The sequence below is a fragment of the Schistosoma mansoni genome, chromosome W (genome assembly GCF_000237925.1).
Source record: "Schistosoma mansoni strain Puerto Rico chromosome W, complete genome".
NCBI lineage: Eukaryota > Metazoa > Platyhelminthes > Trematoda > Strigeidida > Schistosomatidae > Schistosoma > Schistosoma mansoni.
In genome coordinates, this window is record NC_031502.1 from 58,146,949 (window position 1) to 58,171,005 (window position 24,057).

Genomic DNA, 24,057 nt, shown 5'->3' on the forward strand with positions numbered 1-24,057 from the left:
AATTATCCGAACTCCAAATCCACGGACACGAAAAGGTACTCGGGAAACCTTCAAGCCGGCACGCGTTAACGGCAACCGTAGACGGCGAACACAACCGTCTGTTATGTCACTAATGTGACCACGAAAGTTCGCTACCTTGTCGACACCGGCGTAGAAGTTAGCGTTCTTCCGGCGAATCCCAACGACAGACTTCGCGAGTCTGTTTTAAGTTTACAGGCGGCAAACGGAAAGCCGATCGCTACTTACGGTAAAAGGTACGTCTACCTTAACGTGGGTTTACGCAAACCCATACACTGGATTTTCGTGGTTGCAGATTTCTCTGTGCCAATCATTGGTTTAGACCTGTTACAACACCACAATCTACTCATCGACACACGCTCACGAAAGTTAATAGACGGAAACACTAAGTTATCCGTTTGCGTAACTCCTTGTTCTGGTTGCAGATTATCCCCAGTCACAATTAAGCACGCCATAGACTCCCTATATCAATTACTCGACAAATACTCCGGGATATACCAACCGCAACCAAAATTGCCTTGTGTAACCAGCAATGTTACACATCACATCTCGACTACAGGACCACCTGTATTCTCGAAAGCCTGTCGACTCGCTCCCGAAAAACTTAGGTTAGCCAAAAACGAATTCGACCATATGATAGACTTAGGGATAATTCGACCATCAAATAGTCCATGGTCATCTCCATTGCACATGGTCCCTAAAAAGGACAGCAATGATTGGCGGCCAACTGGTGATTATCGGCATCTGAATGCTAAAACCATTCCCGATCGTTACCCGTTGCCTCACACTCACGATTTGACAGCTACCTTGAAAGGTACAACTGTCTTTTCGAAAATCGACTTAGTTAAGGCTTATAACCAAATACCGATGGCAACCGACGACATTCCTAAAACCGCCATCATCACTCCCTTCGGTCTTTACGAATTTCTACGAATGCCTTTTGGTTTAAGAAATGCGGCTCAAACCTTCCAAAGGTTTATAGACGACGTCTTTCGAGGTCTCAACTTCGTACATGCGTATGTTGATGACTGCCTCATAGCAAGTCCAGACAGAGAATCACATCTCAAGCATCTGGACATTGTTTTCGATCGACTCCAAAGGCATGGCATCACTGTAAACATTCAGAAATGCCAAATCGGAACCAACTCCTTAGACTTCTGAGGACACACTAGTGATGCCCAAGGCATCCAACCCCTTAGGAGCAAAGTGGCGGCCATTCTGGATTACTCAGAACCGACCACGATCAAGCAATTGCGAACTTTTAACGGACTTGTAAGTTTCTACAGACGGTTCATACCTAAATGCTCATCTCTTATGAAACCGTTGACCGACCAACTTCGTGGAAATGCAAAATCAATTAGTTTAGACGACACAGCCCGTAAAGCATTCTCCACAGTTAAGGAACACATCGCTAAGGCAACCCCGCTTGCGCATCAGGACACCGAAGCACCCATTAGTATCGCCGTAGACGCATCCGACTCAGCAATCGGAGGAGTCTTACAACAATGGGTTAACAACTCGTGGCAACCTTTAGGATTTTTCTCGAGACGGTTGCTAGACACGGAATCTAGGTACAGCACGTTCGGTAGGGAACTCCTAGCTATGTATTGTGCTGTACGGCATTTCCAACATTCCATCGAAGGAAGAGAATTCACGCTTTTTACCGATCACAAACCTCTTACCTTCTCTTTAAGTTCATCTTCAGACAAGTACTCACCGCGAGAGTCTCGACAACTCGACTACATTTCGCAGTTTACTTCAGACATACAACACATTTCTTGAGCAAACAATGTAGTCGCAGACGCCTTGTCTCGAATAAGTTCCTTGAACAGTTTCCAAGGAATCGACCTTCTTAAACTCGCTCAGCTTCAAAAAGAAGACATTGATCTTCAGCATGAGTTATCCTCGACAACTCTTAGACTATGTATTAAGCAGATGGGAACAGGTAAGGAAACCTTACTTTGCGACACATCTACAGGTAGGGATCGTCCAATAGTACCAAAACATTATCGACGCAACGTCTTCAATACGTTGCACAATCTTTCTCATCCAGGTGTTCGTGCAACAATCAAGCTTATAACCGAACGGTTTTGCTGGCCTGGCATGAATAAAGATGTGAGGGAGTGGGCACGCTCCTGTGTAAGCTGCCAGAAATCTAAGGTCATAAGACACAACAAATGTCCCTTAGGCTCTTTCAAAACCCCTGATGCTCGTTTCGACCACGTTCATCTAGATTTAGTAGGACCCTTACCTGATTCAAACGGATACTCATATCTCTTAACATGCGTAGACCGTTTCACTCGATGGCCAGAAGCAGTACCTATTAAGGACATTACTGCTGAAACTGTGGCTCGCGCTTTCGTCGAACGATGGGTAGCAAATTTCGGCTGCCCTTCAACCATCACTACAGACCGCGGACGCCAGTTCGAATCTGGACTTTCTGACCTCACTATTAGGAATCACTCGCTTCCGAACGACCGCCTACCACCCACAAGCAAACGGGTTGGTAGAACGTTTTCATCGACAACTTAAAGCTTCGTTATCAGCTACATACGTTTCACAGTGGACAGACGCTCTTCCACTCGTCTTGCTAGGTATCCGCAATGCAGTGAAAGCTGACATTAGATACACGGCATCTCAACTCGTTTACGGAACGACACTCCGACTTCCAGGAGAATTCGTAGATCCTTCGGCTTCCTCATTGAACATGGATCTAAACTCTCACACGAGTAGGCTTACAAACGCTATGCGTTCAGTTAAACCTGCTCACACTCGACCTCAATCAACTGATGTTTTCGTTCAACCTGAATTACGACATAGTACACACGTCTTCGTTCTTCGAGACTCACATCGACGACCTCTCGAATCAGCATCCGAAGGACCCTTCAAAGTTCCTCAACGTGAACCCAAGTACTATGTAGTCGATAAGAACGGCACAAACGATAGCATCAGTATCGATCGCCTAAAAGCAGCGTACTTAGAAGGAAACCCTATCTACGTCGATTTTCCTTCGGTACGATCGAACGATACGGCTACTACACTTGCAGTACCCCATAAGACAGCCGACACATACCTTGACACTTCGTCAACATCGGAAAATAAACCTAAAACAACGCGTTTTGGAAGAAGAGTAAGATTTCTAGAACATCTAAACGACTATTGCACCTAGGACACTAACTTAATCTCGAATTCCGTTTTCATTATTTATTATAAAAAAAATAATTTTTTTACTGTGCTCATTTTTTATTTAAAAGAAAAACAAACTATTTTTATTTTTTTTGAGTGTATTTATATTTTTTTATATATAAAAAAAAACCAAAACCAATTTCTTCCCGATCGCTTTTACGCTGTTGCAAGTGTACTAGTTTATTTTTTTCCCGCTCACCTTGTGTCTTTACGCAAGTACGAGTGTATTTTCGACATGCACTCACACGTTCTATTTTTTCTCTTTTCCAGGACGGCTGGAAAAGAACGACGACGCTTCGCAAGGAACCGAAATTTTCATTGTACTTTATTTCTTTATTGCTATGTTGTACATTATGGTCCCTTAGTGTGAGGAAAGACGACCAGACGCTGCTAAACGAAGCAAGCTATCAGAAGAGTGTCTACCAACGATAAATTCGTTGTGTTTAAACTTCTGGCTGGTCACGTCTTAAGGGCATCACTACCTCACTAGGAGGGGAGTGATCTGTAGCTGTAAATAATTCCCCAAAATCAATAGCTTTCTAAGTGTTCGACATTGGATGCTGACCACGTTGTTTAAGTGGACTTGTTTAACTGAAGGCTTTCGGTCATGCATCCGTACCAGATCACGTTTCGACTCGGCGTGGGACACAGCTCCTACGTTTCACTAGATAGCTATATAGATAGATATATTGGTAACGTATCAAATATATCTTTCCTACCTCTTCTCGTGTGACTTCTGATTTCTATTGGGCGTAAGAAGTTTCGAGTATAGAAGGTGCTACTGGCCGCTAGTTGTAAAACTAGAATACCAGTCGTATCCCCACTACTAACTCTGGAGTCAACCCACCGGATATTCTGGAAGGAAATTGGTGGCTGCTACGAGCATAATTTATTAACTGTAGAATACTAGTAAACCCCGCTTGTAGCTCTTCTAGGGTTACTGGCAGATCCAGCTCTGGGTGGAGGAGGAGGGTTGGGCGTGAGGTAGGCAACCGCATTCTGTAGAAAACGAACTTTCTAAAGAAAAGCTAATCAGAATAAACTAACTAAATCATTTAAACTCTGTTCCCTTAGTTGAGGAATCGTCATTGAGAGGAATTATAACGTCTCATGGGAAAAGCAGAGGTTCTTCGTAGGTCACAAGGTCGGTGCCAACTTTAATAGCCAGAGTAACGATTAATATTAGGTATATGGAATATCCGGACAATATGGGAGACCGGGAGTACTAATGAAATAGCTGCAGAGATGAGAAGACACAACTTGACGGTGCTCGTAATAAGTGAAACCAAGGGAACTCAATCTGGACAAAAAAGATTAGGTTCGCGAAATTTGATGTTGTACTCTAGTCATGAGAATGATAAAACTCCACACACACGGCGAGTTGCAGTGATGCTGTTCAAAGATGCACGAAATGCACTTAAGTGACGGGATTCTCATGAATCCAGGATCATCAAAACATCTTTCAAAACAAAAAAGAAAGGAATCAAAATGAATTTTGTCACGTGTTGTGCACGCATCGGATCACACTACAGAGAACTAGATTAATCATATTAGTAACAAAAAACTCAGGAGCTCTATGTAAGACGTGGGAAGAAGGAGAGGAGCTGATATAATTTCGAATCACCCCCTAGTGTTTTCTAAAGTCACATTAGACAACTGAACAAACAACATTACAAAGATTCTGTACAGCGTTCCTCCGAGGTACTGATAAACTCAACGTATTTAAGATAGGTCTCAGCAAACGTTCCAAACCTTCGAAGATCCGCTAACAGAAGAAAACCACTATGGATGAGAATTGGAAAAGGATCAAAAAAGCATCACCTTGAACGTATCAGGAAGTTATGGACTGTATAAAGCATCAACAGCCGGACAAATGTAGAGATAGCTAGGGCATATACCGAATTCACAGAAGTAAACAAGAGAGCGAAAAGCAGCATTAAAACTGACAGGTAGAAATACGTGGAAGATGTGGCAATGTCAGCGGGTGAACCCGCGAAAGAGTCGGATCCGTGAGAAATTTATGATGCAACGAAGAAACTAGCAGGAAAATATAATAGACCTCAGCGAAAAGTTAAAGACTAAAAAGGCATGTCAATCACTGAGATAGGAAAAAAGAAAAAAGAAATGGGTAGAACACTTCGAAGAACTCTTAAATAGACCGGACTCATTGAACCCACAAGACACTGAAACAGCAACTTCAAATGGATGTCACCATACCAATAAACGAAGAAATCATGAGGGCCATCAGACAAATCAACAGTGGGAAAGCAGTAGGACCAGACAGTATACCATCTGAAGCAGCAAAATATGACACAGAGATAACTGCAAACATGCCCCACACTCTGTTCAGGAAGATTTAGGGAGATGAACAATTGCCGACGTACTGCAAAAAGGACACCAAGGACATCAAGATACCAAAGAAAAGAGATCTGAGCAAGTGTGAGAACCACGAAAGCATCATACTACTGTCAGTACCAGGAAAAGTTCTCAATGGAGTGCTTTTGAACTTAATCGAACATTTAGTAGGTGCCCAACTTCGAGATCAACAGACCGGATTCCGTGAGAATCGATTGTATATCACCCAAACAGCGACACTACAGATCATTGTTGAGCAATCAATTGAATCCAATTCGTCACATATACATCAACTTCATTGACTATGAAAAAGCATTTGACAATGTGGATAGGAGAACCTCATGGAACCTTCTTTGACACAATGGAGTGGGTAGCTGAGGAAATCGTCAACATCTTAGGGAATTCATACGATGGACTACACTGAAATTGGTGCATGGAAGACTGTTGACAGATGCATTCCAAGTGTGGACGGGTGTCATACAACGCTACTTATCCTCACCATTTCTCTCTCTTCTGGTGTTTGATTGGTGGTTGATTATGAAGACCACGATATCTGAGGGAAAGCTTGGAATACAATGGGCAGCGAAGATACTACAGGTATTGTAGTTTGACAACACTTTACCAGTAACACCTTCTATAATAGAACCGTGCCCACCCAGTGAAATCAAAAGTCAGAAGCTAGGAGGTTCGAAGATATATTTGATAGATTATCAATATATTGAGGAGTGACTGATCTAAACTGGCTAGTGATCGCAGGAGACGTTAAGCACGCCGTTCCAACTCTTGATCTGGTGCGGATGCATGACCGAGCGCCTTCAGCTAAATTAGTCCATTAAAACTAATGTGGTCAGCATTCAATGTTGGACACATACAGAGCTGTTTATTTTTGGGATTTATTTACTTCTACAACAGCTTGGATGCTGCTTGATGGTTTTCACTTCGCAGATGACCAAGCCCTCCTGTCTCATGAACACGAAAAAATGCAGATGAAGATAATTAGTGTAGCAGTAGTCTGCATCAGTAGGCCTCAACATACACAAGAGAAAAAGCAAGATCCTCAAATACAACACGGAGAGTACCAACTCAATCACACTTGGTGGAGAAACTCTGGGAGAGGTGGAAATTTTCACGTACTTAGTCAGTATCATTGATGAACTCGTGCTGAGAATTCTATATTGTACCAGATTATAATATTGAATAAAGCCATTAATAATAATAATGAGGGAGGACCTGATGCAGATGTGAAGGCAATGGTTGTCAAAGCAGGGGCATTATTCCTTCAGTTGAAGAGCATATGGAACTCAAAACAACTGTCAGTCAATATCAAAGTCACAATCTTCAATACAAATATCAAGACAGTTCTATTGTACGAAGCTGGAACCTAGAGAACTACCACATCCATCATTAAAATTGTACAAGTATTAATAAACAATTGTATACTCACGATATGGAATGTTCGTTGACCGGATACCATCAGCAACAGCCTTCTTTTGGAGAGAAAAAGTTAGCTTCTAACTGAAGAGGAACTTAGGCAAAGTTGCCGGAGGTGAGTAGGACATACATTGAGGAAATCATCAAACTGCCTTGCAGGGGAATCTCTAACTTGGAATCGTGAATGGTAAGAGCTAAAATGAAGATGAAGGAACTCATTGATTTGTTAATTGTAAGCAGACATCAAGGGGGTGAATAGCAACTGGAAAAACTGGAAATGAGAGTTAAGGACAGAGATGGTCAGAGAATGCTCGTGGCACGCTTATGGTTGCCCATGAGAGATAATGGGCGTAAGTTAGTGTTTAAGTAAGGTTCCGCATAACTTAGCAAGTTGATTTGTAATCGAACATGGTAATGAACGCCACTTACAAAAAACTTTAATTCCTAACTCTCATATGTTCCCGATACACATTGAACACTGGACGCCCGATCAAGTTCTACTTCTCGAATCTAATTCATAATGTAGTGTGCAAATCTGATGGAAAGTTTACCAAGCTACATTATTTACATGACGATTTCACTCTCTCCTTTTTTAACCAGCTGCTAGGCTCTGAAGACAACAGTGTTGTCGTCTTATTAAAAAATTAATCAAGTATTTCATTAATCTTCCATTATTATCCAGAGGCCCTAAAAATGCTTGGCTACTGGACACAACAGGAGTGTTCGATCTATCAAGATGGTCTTTGTATCTGTTAAAGGCTAATAGTTTTGTTGAAAAAGATATGGAGGACATCGATTGTTATCTTTTCTTTTTTTAAGCAGTGTTCGTCCTGAAGATAGACCACATTTCTCCATAAAATCACTCCCCATTCTATTCGAACTTCTGTACCATGTTCCTCTATAGTAGTTTAGGGATTTCGATGCGTAAACTGTTGCTTCAAGTTTCTTAGCTCTCCCATTAAACTGAACAGAATTATTCTAGTGAAATATAGAAACCCAAATAGCTCAACGACATACATGCATGGCGTAAGGTTGTAGAAAATGTGGTGACCGGCCAACATAGCGAACACCTTCCACTAAACAGAAAACAAATAACACGTACAGTTGTTAGTACTAGACATTACAATCTGATGTAGCTATCGTAGAAGATAGTGTTTAGACAGGTGAATAGATGAAGTTTTTGGGATCTATGACCTTCATCATTACTTGTGTAAATATACTTCAATGTTCAATAAGAATGCTTTTTATACATTCATAAAAACTTTTCTTTATCTGAACTAGGTTGTAAAATGTATTTTCATCTAATGGTTTTATTATTTTGCTTATACTCTTTTCTTTTGAATATCTTTTATCATTAGTCGTGTTGTCTTTAATGGTTGTTCTTTATTAATGGGATTGTCAGATATTTATTTTTATAGTTAAAATCATGAGTTAATTGAAGCTAGACCACCATGGAAAACCTGGAAGCACTGGGAGGCCGTTTCGTCTTATTATGGGACTCCTCAGCAGTGCGCATCCACGATCTCGCACTCGCGAGATTCGAACCCAGGACCTACCAGTCTCCATGGTGGTCTAGCTTCAATTGACTCACGCTTTCAACTATAAAAATAATAAATAATAAAAATAATAAATCTCCACAAAGCCCCTTCTGATAATTTATTTTTATACCATCTTCTCTGTGAAATACTTTAAACAACTTAGATGTGAATGATATGAAGTTGACCGATTTCTTGTTAAATGAAACCAGTTTCTTTTGTTGGTTAAGTTTATTATAAGATGAATGGTAGTAGGTTTCTCCCTTAGTCCATTTCAGTTAATAATTTTATTGATTTGATAATTCAACTTTAAGATGTGATCTGTTGTCGGCTATTGAATTAGTCTTTTATGATGTCTTTGTCTTAATATATATGATTCTTTCAATCTCTGACTATCATAGATATGAATTATCTTAGTTTATGAAATGATCAGGTTTTAGAATTCATTTTGGAACATTACTCATTCTATTGCCTATAAAGACTCTATATACAATTTCATGATTTATAAAGATGATTATAGATCAGTAAATAGTCCCAATTTTTGCTAGTTTTCTGTTAATTTGGTGTTTCTTTCTCTAAACCTCAAAGGTAACTCCTAAACTGGTGGATAATGATATTTAGTTTCTTCTCAGACAACTTGTCTTCTGAAGCTATTTATATAACCGTTCTATATGAATTGTCAATGGGTACATGTACATTCCAAGTTAAAGTAAACTAAGCTTCTGATACTGTGAATGTAATTGATTATTGTTAGCGTTGACAGTATGTATACCTCTTGGATTGTAAAATCTCAAGTAGTAAAGTATGTCAGTCCTATCATGGGTGGTTTTTATTGAGTACATCAAAATTTTATCTATATCATTCTGAACTGATTACATACATTTTTCTAACTTTATATTTTTAGATAATATAAAGTCAACTATGCTTAACAAGCAAAGTGGATTCAGTCTCCTTCATTCATTCCTATAATTAATCTATAGTAGTTAAAAAATCAACAATGATAATTTGACAATCAATTTATGGTTGAAATCATGAATCAATTGAAGCTAGACTACCATGGAAAACATGGAATGACTGGACGGCCGTCTCGCCCCAGAATGGGACTCCTTAGCAGTGAGCATCCACGATCACGCCTCTCGAGATTCGAACGCAGGACCTACAAATCTCGCGCGAGCACTTAACCTCTAGAACCACTTGGCCGGCATCCAACGGTGTTAATTTCTAACTTCAATCAATCCAGGAAATTGAGCAACCGTCCACCATTGTCTTCAGTGATTTACGATCTCACAAAAGACCCGGTTGAACTCCACTGGTCACTATTTCTCACTAGAAATCCAGGAAATACCTCTTGGAGCCAGTCACTAGTGAGCATATCATCATTATCATGATTTTAACTATAAAATTACTAAAATCTTCACAAAGTCCCCTTCTGATAATATTCTGTTGATAAGATTGTAATATGTCCATTTGTTCAACTGGTTCAACACTGTAGTGTGATCTGTAGAAATCCCTATATTCAGGTTAATTGGTAGTTTGAAATCATTCTTGAAGTTTATCCGTTACCATAAACTTTATGAATCTTAACTAACAATGATAGTAAATTAATGGAATCAAGTTTCAAAGAAGTTTGATGGTCTGGTCTAAATCTATATTCTCATTAACTTTTTGAAGGAGATGATTCATGTTCAACTGAATATTATGAACTTTATGCATAGCCGATAAATGTAACTAATATAAAGCATCAAAAATTTCTTAGTAGAGGATCCTTTTACCAAATAAACCCATTTTTAACAGACCATTTTGTTGAACGAACTCATCAAGAAAACTAATACTGATCTCATTTTGTTTACTTAATTTTTATTTAGATTTGAGTTTTAACCATAGTTTACTCATTTGGATAGTATTGAAATAGTATAAAGTTATTATTATGTATTTCATTTTTAAGACCTAATGTATCAGATATCTCTAGAATGTAGATTTTCAAAGAATTCTTCGATTGAGTTTAGATGTAGAAATTCCAAGTAAATACGTTGGCATTAAGTTAAAACTCAACTGGCATACAAATTTAATTTCTATGTAGAATATACATAGAAAGTTTCCTTTTTACTTACTTACGCCTGTTACTCCTAATGGAGCATAGGCCACCGACCAGCATTCTCTAACCCACTCTGTTCTGGGCCTTCCTTTCTAGTTGTACCCAATTTTTGTTCATTTTTCTCATGTCTGTCTCCACATCTCAGCGTAATGTGTTCTTTGATGTTCCTCTCCTCCTTTGACCTTCAGAATTCCATGTGAGGGCTTGTTTTGTGACGCAATTGGGTGATTTCCTCAATATGTGTCCTATCCACTTCCAGCACTACTTCCTGATTTCTTCCTCCAATGGATGGAGTCTAGTTTGTTCTCTCCCACAGTAGAATGTTGCTGATAGTGTCTGGCCAATGAGACCGAAGTATCTTGCGTAGACACAAAATAATAATTAGCTCTAGGAATGTATCATTTTATCAACTATTAACATATCTTCACATCTTTTGGTGAATCAAATTAAATAAAAACAAAGCTAATCAAATTTTAACCAGTAGTTAACAATTTCGAATCTGTTACATTTATAACGATTTGAGCCTTTATACAGTATGACACGAAAGATGAGCACATCACCCTGTACTTACAAAGTAAGTTACACAAACATAGTAACTAAAACAAACTAATTTGTATAGAATAATTAACACCATATAGTATGCAGCTGATTGAGTGAATGATTTTCATATTTATATATTTATATATTTAGGATAAATTTAATCAATTAATGTATTTATTATAGATCACAGTACAAATGAAAAGAATCACAATTACAATATAAGTAGTATAGAAGGAAATTGTTTTAGAAAATAATATTTCAATGATAAGTAAAAATTAATTGAAGATTTCAATAAATAAACAATTTTTTTTTCAAAATTTCATTTGAATTAATTTTTGAGTAAAACATCATAATATAATTTTGTTTTTAGTTATGATAACTACTAATTTCACAATTAAGTAGTATAAACAATTTAGAATAATTTTGAAGACGATCACATTTTGATGGGGTACAAATCAAACTATTTTTTGTTCTAAAATAAGTCTTTCATGACTAACAATAAGTAAGAAGTATTTAAGAAGAAAGTACTGAAGAGAATGATGGAATTTTGAAGATAACATTTATGTCACTAGGTTTAAAGGAAATTTACTTTTTGTTTTAATTTATTGAATCAATATTGACACTTTTTTAATCGATAATTATGATGTAGGTGTTTTTGGTTTGGCAAAACCCAAATTACTTTGATTAAATACTACGCTACCTAAATTTCCATAACTTTCAATGACAATTTCACCATTAGTAAACTATGAAGAGAAAAGAGAGAATAAAATTGGATGAGAATCACATTTAAGTCATATGTATTCCCAATAATAATTGTAATAAAGTTAAAGAAAGATGGATAGTGGCTAGCATTTGAATCCAGAACTCGCGTTACATCCTTTTTGGGGCGCGCCAGCCGGATGTACTTGCATCTCAGAGTTGATGTTCACTCTAGGACTCGAACTCAGTACCTTACGCTTCAAACACCATCGCGTTATCCACTCGGTCACTGAGTCCTGATTGCCACTTGCTTGCGCAATGAGGTGAAGTTTGAAATAAAGTTAATTTGTGCAAATATTTTTCATCTGAAAGGGGTTATGTGGAGATTGTAATAATTCAATAGTTGAGTTCATGAGCCGATTAAAGCTAGACCACCATGGGTTTGAATCCCGTGAGCAGGATCGTGGATGTGTACTGCTGAGGAGTTCCATAGTAGGACGAAACAGCTGTTTCCAGTGCTTCCAGGTTTTCTGTGGTGGTATAGTTTTAATTGACTCATGAATTCAACTATTAAATATACTTTAGTAAATTTTTAATTTATTTTAACTGGATAATTATGCATACCATGTGTGCAAAGCCTATATGTTTAAGTGTAGACCTATTTCATCGCAAGTCAGATAGTATACGAATTTACATTTATATTAAGTCATCAATGAGCCTTGTGGCTGAATGCCAATAATAATTTGTTCAAGATAGTAGTTTTAAGTGATTTAGGAATGGAAGGTGTAGCTGTCCTCACGCATTCCGATTCTTCAAGAAGATTAGTTACTAACTAAGCACAGAAGTTCCTGAAATTCCGTGATGTCATGCAGTGATGAGCCATTTTATCAATTCCGTAGATTTTGTTCTTTAAAACTAGCTCTCCTCCTTTGCCTAGCTTACTTATGATTAGGGTATACACTCTTTCAAGCTTTTGTAGGGCTTCTCAGTTTTATTTGACCAGTAGACACTTCTTGACTTATTCGTCATTTTAGTGTTATTAACAGCTGTTAATCAGCAAGGTTTCAAACCTTGATTGAGATTGGAATTGCATCTATTTTTTGTAAAAATTAATCCTCAAAAGGCATGTCTGTTTGCTCAAAGGTCTGAAGTTCGGTATTTCTCTTATATATGCATTCACCGTATCACAAATAAACACATTAACTAAAAGTATTTTGTAGTTTAAACCTCGAATTGACCTCACCTAGATCACCACTGAAAACTTGTTAGGGTTACAATGTCGTTTTGTCCTAGTATGGGACATCAGTGCTCACAGGTTATCAATGGCAGTCCACCTACGATTAGTCCGTGCTTGAACTATGAAAATTCTACATTTTCCACAAATCCTCCCATACCAATAAAACATTTCAACCAAAAAAAAGATAAATGAAATCATTTATTTTACCTGAATATTCATACCAGAACAAGCTTCACGTAGTGCTGTAAGAAAATTATTCACATCGTATACAGATACTGGATTAGATAAATCTTCATAACCGGCACCTGGTACATTTACTTGTTTTGATGGCAATTGATCACGTTTAGAATAGAGAGGATGATGAGTTAATGTAGCATAAGGCAAACTACGACATAACGGATTCCATTTCTGTGTGATTTTCACATCATTTTCATCACCCCATTTCAACTGAACACCAGGTGAACTGCGTATACTAAATGTATAGATAAACAATGTTGTATACAATTTAGTTAAAAATTTGTACATTGAAAATCGATTGATGGAATACATAATGAAAGGATGTTAAAAACTGGTTTATGTTGCCTTATATAATTGTAAGCCATTTGTTTGACTATAAGACACTATGAAATGTTAAGAAACATTAAATTTATACTATTCTATAACAAAAATGACTATGCATTTTGTCAGCATCTTCACCAAATAAAACTATGTCGTCGGCGTATTCTAAGTCAACAAGTGAGCATCCCGGTAAAAGTTCAACTCCTGGAGATTGAGATGATGAAAGTGTTATCTGTAAAAGCATGTCAACGACAAAGTTAAACAAGAATGGCGAGAGTGACAGCCCTGACGAACACCACTTGCGGTAACCAATTCTGATGACAGTTCGACATAAAATCTAACTCGACCAGTTGTGTTCGAGTAGAGATCCATGACAAGTCATTTTAATAAACATTAGGGATTTCAGAAACTTGGAGAATACAACTGAATTAACCTTTATCGGTTGTTCAACAACGTGATTTAACAATATGATTGTTTTTTCTGTTACAAATTGATATAAACTGAAGAAAAATTGGAAAGTATGAAACACTGGACAGCTGGTTTGTCTAATTTTGGTATTTGTAGTCGTCGATGGATTCTGTATAGGATGACACTCATTATATAGGGAACTGGTTTAAGTTAAAAATATAAACAAACGGATCCCAGTAAATTAGTTAGGAGGTTGTGATTTTATCACGACTCATCAATGTCCTGAATTCATATTTTATCACAGTCATAAACGAGGACTGTTGGTGACCGACTCCTTAGGAGAATCATCCGTTCAGTGCTCATTGGTCTAGTATGGTTTTTCAGACTGATGAAATACATCTTCACATCGAACTAATTTTCAAAATTCACTAAGTTCAGTCTAGTTTCATTTGATTTGGAGGGCAGGTTTTTATTATCATCAGTATAAAAAATCAAATACAGGGTAATGTTAAACAGAATAAAGAACTCCGTAGACACCCAAATTTGAGACCAACAGGCTGGATTCCGTAAGAATCGATCGTGTACAGACCAAATCGCGACTTTATGAATCATTGTGAAACAATCGATTGGATGGTATTCATCACTCTACATCAACTTCATTGACTACTAGAAAGCATTTCATAGCGTAGACAGGACAACACTATGAAGTCTTCTTCAACAGTACGGCATGCTTGAGAAGATAGTCAACATCATACGGAATTCCTATGATGGAATAAACTGCAAAATCGTGCATGAAGGACAGTTGACATACTAGTTTGAGGTAAAGATCGGTATCAAGCAAGCTTGCTTACTCTCACCGTTTCTCTTTCTACTGGTGATTGACTGGATCATGAAGACGTCAACATCTGGAGGGAAGCACGGGATACAGTGAACTGTCAGGATGCAGCTGGACGATTTAGACCTACTGTGGAAGAGAACAAACAAGGTTCCAGTGGAGGAAGAAATCAAGAAGAAGCGCTGGTAGTGGATAGGACACACATTGAGGAAATCACCCAACTGCGTCACAAGACAAGCCCTCACATGGAATCCTGAGGGCCAAAGGAAAAGAGGAAGATCAAAGAACACATTACGTCGAGATGTGGAGACAGACATGAGAAAAATGAACGAAAATTGGGTATAACTAGAAAGGAAGGCCCAGAACAGAGTGGGTTAGAGAATGCTGGTCGGTGGCCTATGCTCCATTAGGGGTAACAGGCGTAAGTAAGTAAAAAATCAAATAATAAAATAATTATACAAAATCACTTACGGCATTAATGATTTTGCTGGAAATACAAGTGGTCCAGTTATGACACTAATCAATTGTCCAAGACCTACACGACGACTATCACGTACACGACATTGAAGAAAATCATATCTTAATATATAGAAGTTTCTTTCAGTTAATACAATTAAACGTTCGTGTTCATTATTCCAGTGATCAATGCTACAAAATTATGTTTGGAATATTATAAGAATTAGGAACTAGAGTTCCGTTCAAATATCTTAGTTCACTACAAACCATTGAACTACTAAGTGTACTATTGATTATAAGACCAGTTGATACGATACAAACTGTAAAATAAACTTCTATACAAAGTATCATAAGCAAAGATGAATAGTGACTAGCAGTGGAATCCAGGAAGCGAGTTTCGTCCTATTTGGGACTCGTCAGCTGGATGTACCTCCATCTCAGAGTTGATGTTCACTCTGGGACTCGAACCCAGTACCTTTCGCTTCAAACGCCATCGTATTATTCACTCAGCTACTGAGTCCTGAGTGCAATGGGGTGAAGTTCAAATTCACTTGGTATTGCTTGTTTGATTCAGGTACAACCAGCTGACGAGTCCCAAATAGGACGAAATGCGCGTCAAACTGGATTCCACTACTAGCCACTATCCATCTTTGCTTACAATGCTTGTGAATTAAGGCAATATCGAGGCAATACGCACAGTATGCACATATGCCAATTACAGACTGACCAGTTGCAGTCCTAAGTATCAATGGGAAGATTCAAACAAACAATACTAAGTGAATTCTATACAAAGTGTTTCTATTCAACCAATAAAGAGAGAAGTAAAATTAATTATCAGTGACTTGGTTTCTTCATTATTCAGATTAATAAAAAGAATAATAGACTCTAACATTGTCCCTTTCTATCTCTGTACGTTGTTGGTAGTTATCATTCTATGTGAATTGTACTTTGTGAGATAATGTTGATTAGTAAGACTTGTGAAAAGTACTGTATTATGATAAATATTTATTTAAACTTACACGGAAACGAGCCTCATCATTGTTACTAGGCACAGTTAATTAGATCAAACTAGTTTTTAGGAAGACTTTCATTTACTCAACTCTTGATAATATGATTTTACTAGCTAAAGAAATTCAAAACCAGACGTCATTCATTCCTGTTCCTAAGATTTCGTAGAGACTGTTTTTCAAGCAAGAAACAGGAATGTACATGTATAGAGTATTGATGGCGCTTCCGTCAAACTTTGTCGACAAACACTGTCACAAATTAAACTTGTAGTATCGATTGCTATGTTAACCCCTTACAGCCTATTCTAGCTTCCGGACAAGCCAAATTATTCATTCTTCTAAACCACATCTTGACCTTGTTAATTATTCGATTATCAACCTTGACTTTTCATATGAGAATATGTGTGTGCGTTTCTTATCTCACTCATCACATGTCTGTAACTTATTTTTGTCTGACGATAAATATCGATTCACTCTTCGTTAAATCAAGGTGGCTCACTCGCCTTCTCCACTGCGTGTCATTTCGCTTCTCTCTCTCCTCTTCGCTCCGTTTCTCTGATTGTCTGTTCTGATCTACGATTGTATGAAATATACGTATCCAAAAATTCATTCTTGTTTTTGGCTTATTTAATTCCGTTATTCACTGATGCAGTTTAAGTAGATGATTATATACGAGGATTGACGACATGTATACTTCAATAACATTCATACAATCCGATTGGAATCAGATATCGGGCCACAAAAAACTTTAAAATCTGATTTTTTAAAATTATTAACCAGTAAAATCAACGATTTAATTAGTGACTGAAGATCTCCTTAGTTTTAAAAAGGAGAACGTCTATACATCATTTAGTTGTATCCGATGAAAATATGTCACTTGGATAATCGTCGATACTCGATAATTATAACTAATTATTCACTTACGTGTATCTGAGAAATGGATTTTTGTTTGAACAACCAATCTCACTAATTTCAGTCTATAGTCAAGAATATTCAATTGTTTGAAAACAAAAAACTAATTGGTATACATACTTGGATTAAGTTTCTAATGACAGTTTAATACCTAATATGAAAAGCTGGTGAAAATGTAAATTATTATGCCAGAATAACAGGTTCTTGCTACACTGTAATGTATCTCGGTTCATAATAATGAAAATATTTCCTACCTTGATGAATGTGTACAACTGAGTAGTTCCATACTAAGAAGAAACGGCCATCTAGTGTTTCCAAGTTTTCAGTGGTGGTCTAACATTCATTCATTCATTATATTAATTGGAACTCAACAATCTCCACAACCCTATACTGTTAATTAAAGTACAGTGAACGAACTCATGTCCGGAAGACCAATTTTCTTGTTTAATGAAAAATTACGGAGTGTCGTAGTAAAAAAGAAGACCATGCACTAAATATATCGATGGCACATAATCCTTCAGTTGCCTCTTACAAACTTCATCATTCCTTAATTTCTGTTATCATTTCGATTTCTTTAAGTTTTCTTCTCTCTCCTCTTCATTCCAATCTTCTCAATCTTCTGTTGGCACGCATTCCACTTCCGATTGGTGCTGCATACTACTTACATTTGTCAAAATAAAGAGCATATACCACAATAGGTATTAAATACATAAGTAATAAACATATTAGATTTCGATAATCGTTTAGGATGATGTAGTTACTCAAATTTGATTATTAAATAATCTCAGTTTCTAATAATTACAACAAAAGAGAGGCATTAAAGTTAACGACTTACAGAGTAAGAATCCACAATGCAATAAATGCTCCATCCTCTGGAATAAGAACTGATTCACCAATATAATGAATCAGTTGTTGCATATCCTCCTAATTTATCAAGAAAAAATAAAAATAAGAATAAGAATGTAGAAAAGATGAACAATAATTATCAAAATGCAAAATGGATTCGTAACACTATCAAGTGAGTAAACTGTTAATGGTAATAAAAACCACACAAGGGTTTAAATTAGATTAGTATTAGTAGTATGGATCATCGAATACCAGCTAACTAGTAGTCGAAAAATGACACGAACACATCTATGTCTGAAAGGTCTAGGTTTAATGACTGTTAGTTTCAATATAAATCCCGTTCACAGACTAAACATGGATCATATGCATCCAATGACTTTCTACTTAAAGTTAGTTTATGGTATCATTAGCCTTAGAAATTAGGAGTCTTCATAAACCTCACACCTAAGGGAAGGTTATGAACAGAAAAACCAAAAAATCTCTTAAATATTTTTAGAGAACAGAAACTCTTCTATCACATATAGAGCATCCTACCTAGATTACTGAATGGTAAAACTAATTCCTATTTGTATAAAGAGTAGACCACTTTCCACGAATCTGTTATCATTAAACTCTTCATCTGATATCTAATCTAATTTTCATTGACAGAATTTTAGGTGAGTAGTTTGTAAATTGAAAGAAACAAAACGTCTGTACGTGTTTAACAAATGTCAGATTTATATAAGGTTCACCCTTGATAATTAAATGATCAATCCGTAGGACTTAACTTTTTTGCTAAAGTTCGGTTTAAAAACTAATTTGGGTAATTACATTTTGGTCACGATAACTTGGAGGATAACAATTTCGGATCTACAACTAATGCCACATATAATATATGTTACTGTATAGTTTGAAAGTAGTTAAATATTATACGCTAAATTAATTCAACGTTGTTCTACTTCACATGAAACAAAAATTTAGATCTAATTTGCAACTATTTGAACCATCCCATTGTTAGTATTCTTGATTGGACTGTGATCAGTATTAGTTGGAATATATGCGGACTGCTTAAGTACGTGTACATTAGGGAGTTGAAGCGAAATGCATGGTGTTCGAGTTCCTTTACGATTGTAGAAACTAGGGTACAAGTACGTCCATCTGGAGAGTCACAAATAGGACGAAACCCATGTTTTCAACCTAAATGTTAACTACAATTCATATATTCTAGAAATCTGTTTTATCCTTTTTTTACAAATATAAACATTATGATACATGGATACCCAGTTTAACCACATGAATATTTTCGATATTTTGTTATGACTCTATAGAGTCTACACAAACTTTTTAGTTGAGAAAAAGTTTGTTAACAGAAACATTACCATAATATAAGCTTTCACTCTTTTTTAATTATATTTTCTTTCCTAATCTACGTATCTACATTTATGAATGCCGAGATATTCTCAGAAAGTTGACATTTTACGGTATAAAAATCATAGGAATTTATTACTTATACACATGTATGTCTGTAAGGACTTAAGACGGAACCGAAAAACAAAGAATTAGGCAAAACAACAGGCAAAACCCTCAGTTAGCGTAAATACCTACCAGTATAGTGTGGTAAAGAGTATAAGGATAAAAATAAGACTTCAAAGATTTGATTAGATGGTACAAATAATTCACATTGCCAAGACAAAGAAATAATAAAGTTAAGTGCTCTGTCGCGAGACTGGTAGGTACTGGGTTCGAATCTCGCGAGTGAGGGATCGTGGATACGCACTGATGAGGAGTCGCATAGTAGGACGAAACGGCCGTCTAGTGCTTCCAGGTTTTCGATGGTGGCCTAGCTTCAATGGACTCATGATTTCAACTATGAAAATATTATGAGGTTGGTGATAACTGATTAAATAACTTGGTAAATGAACAAATAACTTGATAACAATGAAAAAATATTATGCCTAAAATGTATTGAGTATTGCTGGTTAAGCGATGTTACAATATAAACCACAGAGGAGTTGAAACTCTGCTAGATCCTTAACGAATACCCTATCTTCAATCCTTAAATATTTTCTGAGGCTTTATTTATCAAGGCCCTAAAACCCTGATTATTGAGCAGAAAGCAGCTATCATTATGCTAGAAATACATTTTTTTATATGATTCTTAAATTTTCTACTTAGCTCTTATTCCATTCATAAAATTAAACTTAGCTAATAAAAGCCTAATAAAATATGATTGATTCGCTACCTATACTCTATTAAAAAGGGCTTTTGGATTACTTTGTACTATGATACTTAATAAACATTGTTTAACTGTACTTTTTTGTGTTTTTTCAGTGTTCAAACCATATCTAATCTGTTTAATATTACAATCAAATGGTCTTTATTTTATTCGTGAAATACATTTCTTAACTAAGGTTAATTTCGATAGTTGAGATCATGAATCAATTGAAGCTAGATCACCATGGAAAACCTGGAAGCATTGGATAGCCGTTTCGTCCCAGTATGAGACTCATCAGTAGTGCGCGTCCACGATCCCGCCTCGCGAGATTCGAACCCAGGACCTATCAGGTTTTTCATGGTGGTCTAGCTTCAATCGATTCATGATTTCAACTATTAGAATTCACTACAGTCGACACAAACTAAACTGTAGGCATAATTCAATTAGGATGTTAACGGAATCTTATCTTTAATTCCAACTAAAGCATTTCGTTGAGTAGTGGTTGCTCTACTTGTTTCATCTGTAAATAAAGTAAGCTATCGAAAAATCAGACTGGTCAATAACAAAACTATTGTGATGTATTACTAAACTTCTAGTTTGAATCTGTACTTAACAGTTAAATAATGATAGTCAAATCAGAAGAACTGGATGTTCTGAATATAATATTTTATACGGTGTAAAGTATGTTTCACTGAATGATCCATAAATAGAGCGAAGTAAAGTTTGTATAACTTCTATCTATATAATATAACTGCACTGTTAATATCAACTTTATATTCCAAAAGATGAATAAATGAATCAATCAAGTGTGTGTGTATCAAATAAGAACATAACGTAAAATAAATCTGATGGATCTTAGTCAAGTCTATCAATTTCTAATTCTGGAACTTGTTTCCCATAGAATTTATACGTTATGTTTAGTGTTTATCCTTATTGCCAAACATAATGATAATGAAATAAATCTCAAATAATGATATCCACAATAAATTATGGTATATTTACGTTGAAATTTGTCAATTTCTTTTTGATTATTGTAAAACTTCTAGCATGAGTTGATAAGTTAAGCCCATATGCCTTACTCTAACTTCTGGACAAGTCAGTTCACCTATCCATCATGAGTCATGTTTTTACCTTGTTAATCATTCACTCATCAACCCTGACCATTTTTATATGGGTGTAGGTGTGTGTACCCTTCTTATCCTATTTATCATATGTCTGTCATTTATTCTTATCTGACTGTAAATATTGAGTGACGCTTGATTAAAGCAAGTTGGCTTGCCCGCCATCTCCAATGTGTGTCATTTTTGTTTCGCTCGCTGATATTTACTCATGTGCTTATAACTTTGTGGCCTGCGTCATTTGACAATAAACTGTAGCTGCCGTTTCTCTTTGCCTTCTGATTTTACGCACCGTTAAGATTTGTATTATAACGGTTATCAAGGTGAACGATTAACGAAGCACGGCACTACAAACTTGATGAGAATTAACTGTAGTTATATACATTTCATTCCCACATGTTTTATTCTAACAAATTGGGAATTTTAAAACAATTGTCAAACTATTCATATGTCTTGACTTTCTAACGACGAAAGAGTCTGTTGGCAAATATTCCATATAGTTTGTTTACTTGTATTTTTACAGAAAAGTGTAAAATATCAGCTTATGAAAGTGACAGTTTGATAGATCTCCACTTACTTCACTACAATTGTTTCAATAGTATGTGTCATGTTCTGTAAAATAAAGATGCTATTTCTAGATACTAAGCATCTTTGATTAACTCTGCCTGGAGCCATTATGGGGCTACTGCCGGTCCCAAGCCCGGTTTAAGGAGGCGGGTTAAGTATGTGGTTAGCGATCCCATCCCGTAGAAGACTAACTCGCTAAAAAAAACATTAACCAAAAAACATCTTTGATTACTTCCATCCATAAACATAAGCTGTGTTCATACTTTTGATTGTATCTGTTTTTAATTGTTTTTATATGTGACTACTATAGATCAGGCTTTTTTAAATAACCAGAATTAAACTGAAGGGAATAAACCATATTTATTATCCTTCAGTATTTTTAACTATCTTCTTTTGTCGGAGAAATGCATGTTTTGAGCTAATATTGTATCTTTTGTTAACAGCACAATGTACATAAAATATAAGAAACATAATGGAACATTTGATAAGGTGATCAAATTCACTAAACACTCAGATAAACATTATCCATTGTTCATTATAATTTTTTTTCAGGTGAATGGTAATGTTATTTCATACCCAAAGGTAATAAGTATTGATTTGAATCTTGGGTAGTCGTTAAGACAGTAGTTGAGATTAATGGTTTATAAGAACAGTTAGAGTAGATCTAACCATTGACTAAGTTGTTTCAAAAAAAAGAAGGTCATGAAACTGTGGTGGTCGGTATTCGATATTATCCTTAAACTTCGTATATTCTTCGTCCTGATCGAGTGTATGAGTTTCTGAACAGGATTAAAATGTACATATATATACATATAGAAATGAATGAATCATCGAGTCAATCAAGCGACTACTCATAGTAAGGCTACCTGAATGAATATATGAGTAGGCAGTATGCAATTCTCAAGGATACATATTCATACAAGCGCAATAATAATATAGGTACGGTGGTATAGATAACGGTATTAAAAATCATTACATGCAACGTTACTAATGCGAGTTTGTTTTTCTGATTGCACGGCAACAAAGAGTAAATGCACTGGAAGAAGAAGAACATCAAGCCCTATGCGATCTGAACCTGCAGAACAACGAGTAAAACTATTTTGTAATAAGTTTCCCTTTTTGTACTCAAACCGCGTCTTTCAATTTCAAAAATATATCTATTATGCCAGTACACCATGTTCTCACTTCATAGGCACTTATCGGTCCTGACTGTTGTGTTGTTGTTTCAGGTTGCTCCTACTCCCAAGTGAATATCAAAATATAACGTGCTACATATAAGAACTCTCGTCTAAATTAGAACGAATAGTTTCACAGTATTTGAGCGCCGAGTTGATGTAAGACATTAAATAGGAATAATATATATTTGTAAAATCTCAGCGAGATTTTACAAATATATATTATTCCTATTTAATAACGTGCTACAGTTATTGTACGAATGAATCTATCCGTTAAATAAGTTAACAAAAGTGCTTAACCAAATTAAATATGAACAAACTCAATTGTACATTAGCTGTTATAAAACCTACAACCTAACCAATAGAGCTAAATAATAATAAGTTAATTGAAGATACTCCTAATTGGATTGTAACGTTGAAGCCTATATAGTATCTGGTTCACCTATATGATTGATCTGTACTGTTTAAGTTGCTACATGAAAGTCTGGATGGTGTCTTGTTCTCGTGAAAACCAGTGCAAAATTACCCTGGCCCATAAGAATATATTTTATAAGTATGAACTGTAACTAATAACTCCTAATCATCATAATACTTATTTTTCAAAGTTGAAATCATGAGTCAATTGAAGCTAGACCACCATCGAAAACCTGGAAGCACTGGACGGCCGTTTCGACCTATTATGAGACTCCTCAGCAGTGCGCATCCACGATCCTGCACTCGCGAGATTCGAACCCAGTACCTACCAGTCTCGAGCCAGAGCCCTTAACCGATAGACCACTGAGCTGGTCGGCATCCAACGGTGTTAATGTCTAACTTCAACCGATCCACGAATTATGAGCGTGGTTGAACTCCACTAGTCACTGCTTCCCACTAGAACTCCAGGAC

At 36.4% G+C, this 24,057-nt stretch overlaps 1 protein-coding gene across 1 annotated transcript in view; it reads right to left on the reverse strand.

Moving 5' to 3' along the window:
* Positions 1 to 11,285: 11,285 nt before the first annotated feature.
* Positions 11,286 to 24,057, reverse strand: part of Smp_163840 (hypothetical protein) — a gene marked incomplete at its 5' end in the record, with an annotated part of 13,538 nt that continues 766 nt past the window's right edge. The window contains 4 exons of the mRNA XM_018790305.1: positions 11,286 to 11,903; positions 13,304 to 13,568; positions 15,369 to 15,545; positions 18,108 to 18,196. Of these exons, the coding sequence (XP_018655662.1) occupies positions 11,799 to 11,903; positions 13,304 to 13,568; positions 15,369 to 15,545; positions 18,108 to 18,196 (636 nt within the window). The 3' untranslated portion in view covers positions 11,286 to 11,798. The remainder of the gene's footprint in view (positions 11,904 to 13,303; positions 13,569 to 15,368; positions 15,546 to 18,107; positions 18,197 to 24,057) is intronic.